At 30.0% G+C, this 11,242-nt stretch overlaps 1 protein-coding gene across 10 annotated transcripts in view; it reads left to right on the forward strand.

The window, feature by feature from the left end:
- The window catches only part of LOC139488090 (rab11 family-interacting protein 4A-like), a 44,478-nt gene extending 33,707 nt beyond the window's left edge, over positions 1-10,771 (forward strand). For 3 of the 10 annotated variants that reach the window (XM_071273468.1, XM_071273463.1, XM_071273464.1), the window contains 5 exons: positions 3,795-3,827; positions 4,886-5,026; positions 6,618-7,689; positions 8,092-8,175; positions 8,372-10,771. In XM_071273468.1, the coding sequence (XP_071129569.1) occupies positions 3,795-3,827; positions 4,886-5,026; positions 6,618-6,734 (291 nt within the window). In that variant the 3' untranslated portion in view covers positions 6,735-7,689; positions 8,092-8,175; positions 8,372-10,771. Of the gene's footprint in view, positions 1-3,794; positions 3,828-4,885; positions 5,027-6,617; positions 7,716-8,085; positions 8,176-8,371 lie in introns of all 10 variants that reach the window. The other 7 variants (XM_071273467.1, XM_071273471.1, XM_071273472.1 and 4 more) reach the window with 3 other exon arrangements.
- Positions 10,772-11,242: the final 471 nt, after the last annotated feature.

Genomic DNA, 11,242 nt, shown 5'->3' on the forward strand with positions numbered 1-11,242 from the left:
GATTTGATTTTTTTAAAGGATTTTGACAGCACTAAAGCATATACATGTAGTTCCAATTTATAGTTGATCTTAGCTCCTTAAGTGGATTGTGGCAACATATATTGCATGTAGAATGTTGTTCTTAAGTTTCAGCACTTTACGCATAGTTTCCGGTTGCAAGACTAGAATATGATACTGGCTTCTCATGAAATTCTGTCAGTACTTTGCCAATAGTTTCCAAGTAAAGTTGAACATTCCAAGCTCACTCCTTCCATTTGCAATGTACATGTACAAATGTACTTGCAGCCTGAAATTAAATATCAGAGTAATTCTGTCAGAAAATCAACAATTATTGACATTCAAAAGCATATAGATGTAGACTAGTTCATAATGGTAATGTGTCCATGGGACACAGATGAGCAGCCGCTTGCATATAAAGGATGAAAAGGGTGACACCACCCAAATTTGTACTTGATCTGAGTGTTGTTGTAGTAAGCATTGCATATAAGTCTCCGAACATTTGGATGAAGCAAACTTGTGTTAAAGAAAGGAACAAAATTTCAGCATTTTTTTAATTTGTAAAGGGGCATAACTCTAGAAAAGTAAAAGCGACCCCACCAAAAATTCAAACTTCATGTGTGTTTGTTGGTACAATGTAGTAAGCATATATATATGCATTAATTGTGTATTAGTTTCATAACATTGGTAGAGGCAAACTGAAGTTGGAGAACAGAAACCAAATTTGGGAGGTACATGCAAGTTTGATAAGATTGACAATGCAAGGGTAACCTTAAAAGAACTAAAATGGTCTAAATTAATATGTGTTTATTTGATAATAGGTTCGTTTTCATTTATTTTGTTTTCCCTTGAGAAAACATAAAATATTTTTTTATAATTTAATTTGGTTGAATATACATGTATATCGAATTTCTGAACAGAAAATAATGAAAATGAGACACAAAAAAAATATAACCAAAAAATAAACCTGTAATAATACTGCTTCTATTGGTACCAGGATGCTTAAAATCAATCCAAAATATTTTTTTTTTGAAAAAATGTATACACCTAAAGTTGTTAATGTCTGTGTCATTTTGGTCTTTTGTGGATAGTTGTCTCATTGGCAATCGTACCACATCTTCTTTCTTATATTATATACAATATATATGAACAGCTAAAAATCTCAAGTGACAAATACTTATGGCCGCATTCTGTACATGTTTAACCCTGATACTTCTATTACTAGACCTTAAGACATTTTTGTATACCTAACAGAATTAGGGGGGGTTAATGGTAAACAAATTGTGATTGATAAAGATGAATCCTTCGTTTGCCTCCTGCTGTAGGGTTTATCATCTACAAATTAGGCCAATTATATCATATTCTCAAGAAAATAAAGAAGTCAATCAAACCCAGACCTTAATAGAGGGGTGGACAGGGGTAAGGAGACAGGGGAATGAGGGATCAGGGAAAAGGGGGTATCTTTGAAATATATTTTGTCTTGGGGCAAGGAGATGGAAGAATTGAAGTAAAAAAGGGGGGGATTTTAGAGTAAAATGGGAAGGGAAATATAGTTGGGGTCAAGGAGTAGAAACTGTCCCGATGAAAGTTATGGGGTACCCCACATACATATGACCCTAGTCCGAGATTTCTCTGACGTCCAACGGCTGTTTTGCCAGACAAGCTGGGGCTAATCTCGGACTAATATGAACCTAACTTGGCTACGAAATAAGTTATTAAAAATGATGATTAAAAAAGACAAATTCATTGACACTAACCATTGCTAACGGTAGCGTAAAAATGACAGTAGATGTCATTCCTTCCTCTTCGGCCGTTTGCACACGGATATTTTGCAAAACTGACCAGACATGTTTACAACTTGTCTGTAAAAGGTAAAATAAACACATAAATAAGATACCAGCTATAACGATCTATAATATTAAACATGGAACAGAAATTGAGCCCGTGCAAGGTTTCAGCCGCAGTGATTTTCAACAGTAGCGAGTATTTTGAGACAACCCCCAAGTTTGTATTTTTCGTTATAAAGATAACATTTGGCTGCCTAATATATCGAAATCTATGTTTTCTTAAGTAATAACTCTACCTTCATCGTTGTATATTCGCCACAATGTCTGTTATGCATGTACATGGTCGTATTCATCAATATAGTATGCTGCTCGGCAATGGCGACCTTGAAATTCCTCTGGTCCGATAATGGCGCCAAATTAGAGGGAAGCAACTCGCGCCAGACAAAATTACCGTATTTCACCAAAATAATCAAAATTTCACTTTTTGATAACAAACAGTAATACGATAACCACATTTATATTCAGCAATCGTTTATTGATATAATTACAAACATTATTTTATCAAAGCCATCAATAAAGAATTCACAATTAAGTAATTAATGGAGTGCAATGAAATTAGACCTTATGGGGTAGAGGGGTTAAACAAAAGCTCGTAACTTTTTTAAAAGCCTGGTGACCCCCATTTTATTTTACCTTAAAATGTTCGAAAAGTTCGTAGCTTTGACATATCTGTTTTTAAAAAAAATCTACCGGGGAAATTTTACGAAAAATCGATTAAACCAATATTTTTTGCCTTAAACTAAAATTAGAAAATGCAAAATTTAGACATTAATCTGAAAATAAAAGGATTTTTAAGTCAAAAACAACCAAGGTAAAGGTTTACATTTCAAATTCTAATGTTTTTTCACATAAAAATCATACTGACTTGGTTTTAAAAGTCTTTGAATTTGATGTAACGGTTATTGTTGGAAGGGTGGGCATGTTTGGAAATAGGGTCAAAATCGCACATTTCGCTTCAATTTGAGGAGAAAACGAGCCTGGTGACCCCCTTTTTTCTTTGCATTTTTGGATTCAGCATAAAAAAATCTACAGAATATGTGAAAATAAAAAAATTCTACCGGGGGTCACTATTGGGGTGAGCCACCTTAAAAGAGAAAAAAACATTCATTCAAACAATCCAATCCAATACAGACATAATGGGTAAAATTGTCAAAATATAGGTACAGCAGTCAAATATTAAATAAATACTATTAAGTACTAATATTGATATTACAAAAACACTGCTATGATATTTTAAAAGTATCGCATTGATATAAGAAATAATAGCATTTGTATATTTATGTATATAAGAAAAACACCGCACTTCAAATTTTACACGGACATAAACGTTTGCTTCTAACGAACTTCTGAATGTATATTTAGACTCAGTTGTTGTTTATATTTGAACAATAAGTTTTAAAAATAGTATTTTCTTACTTTTTCGTTGCCGAAAACAACATTTTCCGCATGGAATGTCTGCATATTTACAATTGATAATAGACAATATCGCTATGTGATATAAGAAAAGTTTTTATCGATTCGCTTCTTCCATAGACTGTGTTAGTTCAACACTCACTCGTTGTAGATCTTTCTGCCATGGATGGAAAAAGTTTTTAAAACTAAAGAATTTGATGAAAAGTCTGAAAAAATATATTTTTAAGGACAATTGTTTTGTGTCACTATGTTCGGCTTATTACACTAATATGATATTGACTTAGAAAGCAAGCTGGAGATGGGTTTCATTTTATCAACAGTTTAATAAAGCTTTTTTGTGTGGAATGAGATGAAATGTTATGTCATTTTAATTTGAACAAGATAAACATGAATGGTAAAATTAAAAATATAAAGAAAGTTCTAATTTTCCTTTTTATTTAATTTAATTGAAAACAATTTTGAAATTTAATTTGATTTACTTCAATAAAATTGAAAATTAGTTATAAATTGACAAGAATGAACCCTTCATTTCATCAGGCATTAACGGTGGAATGGAATTCATTATCACAGGTTTGTAACATGTATGGTTTGCTGTGGTATGCTTCTTCACATTTCAATCTTTAAACACTAGCATGACACCTCGTTTTAGTTTGTCTTTTTTTCCTCTTATGATGGACATGGTCCCGTTTTAGTTCAGGAAAGAACCCACATCAAATCCCTGGAATTTTCTATTTAAGTAAAGTTTTTTTTTTATTTTTTATGAATTAGAAATTTTTTGCTGTTTTATTTACATGAATATCCAAAAAACACATTGTAATACAATAAAAACTTGTCCGATTGCATGAAAGATTCTATAATACTTGTTATATAGAGTTTTTTTAACCAAATTACAAAAAAAATAATTTAAAAGTAATTTGAAATGGATGGAAAACGTTAATTCTAATTCAATATAATTGATAATGAAAAATATTTAAATATTTAACCTACTATAACACAGGATATTGTTATGCTATTTACTGATGAACAAAATTTCAAATATTTATTTACAATTTGAAAGGAATGTGAACGATTGTACAATCTATTGCTGTGCATGAAAGCTTTGTATGAATCTTATGTATTAAAAAGAAGTGCCTTGAAAAATTTGCTTTGTAATTTATAATGGAATATCACAGAAAAAAAAACAACTTTTTTTTAATATATTTTGCTTCATTGTTGTTCAATGTATTTGTAGTACATATACATATTGGTAGTCTAGATGCTTCATAGCTGATTTGCACATAGGAAAAATACATTTTTTTCACTGATTTTGAGAAACAAGTTTTTTCTACTTTTGCTAACCTTTTCTCAGTCAAGTAAGAACAAGTAACTAATTTGAGGAAGGGGACTGGATATACTAGTATTAAACTAACAATAGAAAAAAGAATTTGCATTGTTTTAATGCAAAAATATTTGTAATATAAAGAGAGGAAATTAAATGTAAAAACAATTATCAGATATTTTATTCTGTACACAACTTGAAGAGCATAATAATTTTTATAGGATATTGTAAGGATCTTTTTGGCTCTAGAGGCTAACTGAATTTTATAATATATATTTAAAAATAATCATAAATATCTATTACCTTACAGGAGAACAGGGGTCTACTTGAGTTAAACGAAGACTTAAATGCTCAGTTGCTTTCACGATGTATATCTGAAGGCAGAAACTTAACTGAAGGCAGCCAGGAACAGTCTTTAGCATCAGAATTAGAACATCTTACTAAAACTGAGGTAAAATACAAATCATTTATTTATAAAATCTTTATATAATGTCTATTTGGAGCCCTAAAAAAGACATTGATTCCTATGCTTCCAATTCTAGGTTGATAAAGAATTCTGGATAAGTGTGTAGTTATATGTAGGAGTTATCTTCCCTTTAACTAAAATTGACTAGTTATTTTATGAATAAGTAATGTTGACTTCCAATATTCAGCATGTTAGGACATGCTGCAGGAATAGTTCACATTTTCCAGCTTGTAATTAAGTGAACAGATGGTGAAATCTAACTGAAATGTATGATCTTATAACTATATGCACTTGTCTTGCTGATGTACTATGGATTTACTTACTATAATTATTTATATACAGTCGAACCTCGTTGTGTCGAACTCGGTTGTGTCTAAAACTCGGATGAGTCGAAGAAATTTCTCGGTCCCGGCATAATTTCCGTTTGATCAATGCATTTTAACCTCTGATGAGTTGAACTTGGATGATTCGAATTCTCGGTTAAGTCGAGGTAATTCTTAAGTCCCGTCAATGAAAAATTGAGGTAAATTGACCCCGATGTCTCGAAGTTCAAAATTAAAAAAAAAAAAAATGGAAAGAAATAAAAACTTTAAAAATAAAATTCATAACGGATGTTTTATTTGTTTAACCTATTCATAAGTGATTGAAGCTGTGTAGATTCCACGAGTGATTTAAGCTGTGTAAACATATTTGTTTGTAAAACAATTAAAACGACATGTTTATGATGACCGCTAATCAACACCTTTGTTGATCGTCCAAGAGGAACTTGAATGTGCTGAACCTATTTACTTGGTATAAAAACGAAACAAATTTTAAAGACCCAAACTGAGATTAAATTAACCATTAGAATAAGAACAATGATTACAGGGACTAAAATATTTTATTAGTTATTATGAGTCGGTCTTTTTAATCTATGAACACTGTTCACATTCTTTAAAGATTAGTTATGAAAATATTTTCGCGAGTGATTCCATAATTTATAGTGACTGACCTTTGTAAATTTTTGTGTATTGATTTTATTTGTGAATGTTGTATGTTAAACTTTGAAAATACGGAACATAAATACACAATCATATATTATCATATCGAAAAAAGCACAATGATCAATAAACATATGCATCTAGTTTACAGAAATAACATATTGGTATTTCATATATTTCAAATATATGACGTCACACTCGACCTTGGATGACTCGAACCTCGAATGAGTCGAATACTTTCGTCTGGTCCCTTCGACTTAGACACAACGAGGTTCGACTGTATGTAGTTTTTTGCCAATAAACACATTACAAAAAAAATATATGATCAGGTCACTCAATTTCCAATTACTTGTTACATGAAAAACCCCTGAATTTTTTCACAGCAGGGTGTTTTGCTGGAAGTAACCATTATATATGGAATCTGAGACACTTTTCAAATACAACACAAAACCCAACTTATTTGGGAAAAGGTAACATTTTTATCGACACAATATATGAATTTGAATTATATGAAAAGGTTGGGATAACAGCACCTCAGCGGCACTAGAAATGATTTGTTAGTTTTAAAAAACTTATATCTTTTCTTTCCTTTACAGTTGATGGGAAAAGTTCAAGAACAGGAACGTGAATTATTAAGACTGAAACAGTATATTGATAAAATATTGTTGGCTATCCTAGAAAAAAATCCTTCAATTTTGGAAATTGTGCGGTGATAATGGACAAATGCCAGTGCTTATGTTATTGAAAGTGAAAAAAAGGTGTTCTGTGATAAAACCGCTCAGGTCTCCGTTACCATAGTTACCATGAGAAGCATGGTGAACTTTTAAAGTGCAAGACATTGTATTTTTGTCAACATGGCATTGAGCTATTTATGCAAGTACTTTGAATAGAAGGTATCCTTGGGATTCATTCATAAGAAAGCTGCTTGGATTATTGTTGAGATTTTATTGTTATAAAAATAACTCCAAAAAAATGTAAAAAAAAACATTTTAGTTTTCTATTTTTGTAAGCATCTGATATTTTTGTGTAAATTGATTTTGTTGATGATTTAGATTGACTTTACAGCTTTGTATATGAATATTTATTATGCACTTGTTTTAATACAATATTTTTGAAAAAAATGAACTGAATAGTTTAAATTTTTTAGCACCATAAGTTTTAACATTAATTTATCTGATTTATATGTATCTAATGTGTCATTACATTTGATCTTTTAAATTATGATTTTATGAGGCAATGACATTAATAATACATTTTTAATTGAGCCTAATTATTAATTAAAACATGTCAAATAGAATCTTGTCTATATTAGACTTTAATAGAAAAAATATTTTTGATACACAACTGATAAGCAAATTTATCAGAAATTCCTGATAAAGGAGAAGTTATGAAGTTCTTACATTATTCAAAATTTTAGTTTGGTGAACACACTTGCTTCAAAGTTATTTTAATTCCTAGATGAGAAAGTTCTGACGTGTTATAAAAAATTTCAAAATATTTGCAACAATCTCCTATTATTTATATGTTTTTGTTCAAATTTAAAAGATGAAAAATTGAAAATGACTAAGATCGAATGAAAATATACTCATGCCTAAGATGAATAATTATTATGCAGTTTATATTTATATGTAGTTAATGTCAAGCTGTAAAATCAATAATTCATGGATTGTTTATATATAGAATAACCATACATTGTCTCGAAATATCAATGTTATTTGTACAAGGCTTAGAAACAGGTAGAAAGCGAGGCTGTGCCGAGCATTTCTACCTGTTTCGAGCCGAGTACAAATAACAGATTGATATTTCGAGACAATGTATGGTTATTCTTTATATACTGCAACTCTTATAACTCTTCAAAATGAAGTATTTAGGGTAAAAACCTTCATTCTTTAATTGTGAGCGGACAACGTAAAATTGCCGCGAACCTGTATGTTTTATTGACGTCATAAATACAACTCTACGGAAACATATTGTCAACGTCATAAACAAGGTGATATACGGTCAGTGACTGTATATCACATATAAATATACAGTCAATGCAATTTGACTGCTCAAATAGGACAGCTGTAGTATATAATAAATTATCAACATTAATTATATACAATTAAAGCCTTTGTATGAGATTGATATAAAGTTACATCAGAGAGGCACTAAGTCTGAGTTCAATATGCTTCTGATTGTGGATATCACATTGTATTTACTTCAACCAAAGGTTACAGTTGTTATATTATTTATCAACAACTTTTGCATAAAGAATGTAAAATTGGTGATTTCAAGAATGTATTTTTAGTAACATCCTGTTTGTCCTGTGCAATATGCTGTATGTAACCTAAAAACCTAAACTTAACAGTACTGGCATTCAAACTGAGTAAATACAAATGTACATGTGACCAAATTTTAACAAATCACAATTCCTTAAATATTGGATTTATAATATTATCATTTATGATATATGTAATGAATTATTTAAAAAAAATATATATATAGTTAGGCAAGAAAATGATATATTGTGTTTCCAGTTATGAACGTAAAAATGGATGGGTCAGTTGATCAGATTTCTTTTATCTATACCTTTTTTTAGTTCAAAGAGTAAAAATCAAAATCTGAAAACAATTATTTGAAGTTTGTCTCTCCTAATTTAGTTTTGCTTGTTGCTGACCAATTTTTAGTGCAAGAATAAGCAGAATAAAATCTAACACACTGTTTAACAATATAATTCTTATTGGAAGCTTGAGTGTTTACAAAAGTTTAAACAGCCAAAAACAACTGTCAATGCTAATTTTAAACTCATTCTAAAAGAACGAAAAAATCATATATTGCAAAATCCCTTTATACAAAAATAACAATTGTTATAAAAAAATCATATATTTGTAATGAAAACATTTGATGTCAGACCATAAATCTGTTCATTTCAAATCAAATTCCTAAATATCTAATAAAGTGAAAATTCTGGTTACCATCAAGATTTTGACTTTAAGCTATACATGCATAGATAGTGCTTTGACTTTCTAACCCATCGACCATTATAATGCACACAAAAGTCCATTCACAAAAGGTCCCATAAATATTTACATATAGTTTGTTTGTTATTATGTCATATCTAGCTGCCCCAATGGTAGTTACTGTTTCAGAGTTGTCTGACACAATCTATCCTCTTGTAACCATATCATTTTCCCTGTGAGGCAAATTGTTAAAAAAAATTTGGTCTCCCTATTTTTGAACTTTTTCTAGTAGGCACTCCAAAATCTGGTAACTTTGCTGATTAAAAATGGTTTTCAAAATCCCCCCAGAAAAATAAAATTTGTTAAAATTCATCTTAACACTATGCAATTTTTAAATGACGAAAAAACAAATGAAAGCACTATACATATCTACTCAGAAATATGTTCATTAATTCATCATTCACCAATTACATTATTTATTATTCAGTTTGAGAAAAGATGCAATAAAATTTTGTATTCTGTCCATTTTAATGCCAGAGTACTTATTTATTTATTTAATTGTCTATTTCTAGTCATCTACTATGTCTCCAGTCATCAATACAAGTTTAAAATCTGTTGTTTTATTTATTGTGAAAACCCATACTTGTATAGAACATTCACATCACCTGTTAAAACTAAATTTTCAGTGTAGTTTTTATAACTTTTATGTTTTGTGTGTATTAATGTTACAGTGTTATGATAAAATCATAATACTTTTTTGTCCTATGTAGTTTTTAAGTTATTTTATTAATGATATTCAATTGTATAATTCTTAATTTTAAATAACTTCAACACAGGTTCTTCAAAATTTGTACAAATATTTTTTTTTATGAATTATGAAATATCAAGGACTAAGGTTTCATTTTTGGATAAACGGGCTGTAAAATTTCACCTGTTTAAATGGGAATGTATTCCATAAATAAAAAAAACCTGTACAAAATATTATATTTTTTTCCACCTAAATTTATTTTATAAAATTTTCGCAACATTCCTGTCTTACTGCCTTTTTATACATTGAATTATATTTTATACATGTACATAAAAGTGGAGTTTGAAGTCCTAGTAAAAGCTACCTGTGATGAAATTTTAAATGTTTTCAAAAGTCTTTTTCTCCTATCAATGGCCATAAATGCATACTGCCTTTATTGATATGTCTCAAGTAATTTCAATTTTCATTTATTCAAATATCATTGATTTTGATGAATATATATTATTTAAAAATATCCTAGGACTAGTTACTGAATGTATCTATGGGTCTGGGGACATTCTAAACATTTTGTCGTGATCAGAATTCCATTACATTGACCAATCAAAGTTCATAGATTTTCTTTGACTTTTGTATTAAAAAAAATGTGGTTGTATACGCTTTGCTATTTCACAATTTGGCTGTTGAAGTTTTTTGTATTGTTTATCAATGTTCTCATAAAACATTCCATTTGAAATTTTTATCATGGTAATTTAATGAAATTGTCATAAATTGATTCAAGTCTACCATAACTGCTCTCTAAGTCTCTATAATAACATGCTTTTAATTAATATGAGGCAGGTGTTTGATTATCTTGCAAATTAATGCAGCTTTTTTGATTTTTTGGAAGATATTTTTCATCTTATAAAAATGATTATAAAATGGTGTGAGGATTACTTGTTAGACAAGTAAGCATACTCATTATATTTCTGATATGACATTGAAATAAAATGTTAAAAAAAACTCAACGTTAAATCTTGCAAAACATGTTTCAAGATCACAAATAAAATCTATTTGAAACTTGTTCAGTGTTTGTGTCACTTCTTAAGCACAGGATAAAATATGCTAGAAAATTATTCAGTAAAATTGAGTTTGGAAATGGTGAACATGTCAAAGTGATACAACCTGACCAAATGGCAGAAACAGCCAAAAGACCAACAATGAGTCTTCAACACAGTGAGAAAATCCTACACACAGATTTCACAAATCATGACACAGCTGTGCATTTTTATGCCCCATCTACGATAGTAGGGGGGCATTATGTTTTCTGGTCTGTGCGTCTGTTCGTCCATTCGTCCGTCCGTCTGTCCCTCTTCAGGTTAAAGTTTTTGGTCAAGGTAGTTTTTGATGAAGTTGAAGTCCAATCGACTTCAAACTTGGTACACATGTTCCCTATGATATGATCTTTTTAATTTTAATGCCAAATTAGAGTTTTTACCCCAATGTCACGGTCCACTGAACATGGAAAATGATAGTGTGAGTGGGGCATTCGTGT

The sequence above is a fragment of the Mytilus edulis genome, chromosome 9 (genome assembly GCF_963676685.1).
Source record: "Mytilus edulis chromosome 9, xbMytEdul2.2, whole genome shotgun sequence".
NCBI lineage: Eukaryota > Metazoa > Mollusca > Bivalvia > Mytilida > Mytilidae > Mytilus > Mytilus edulis.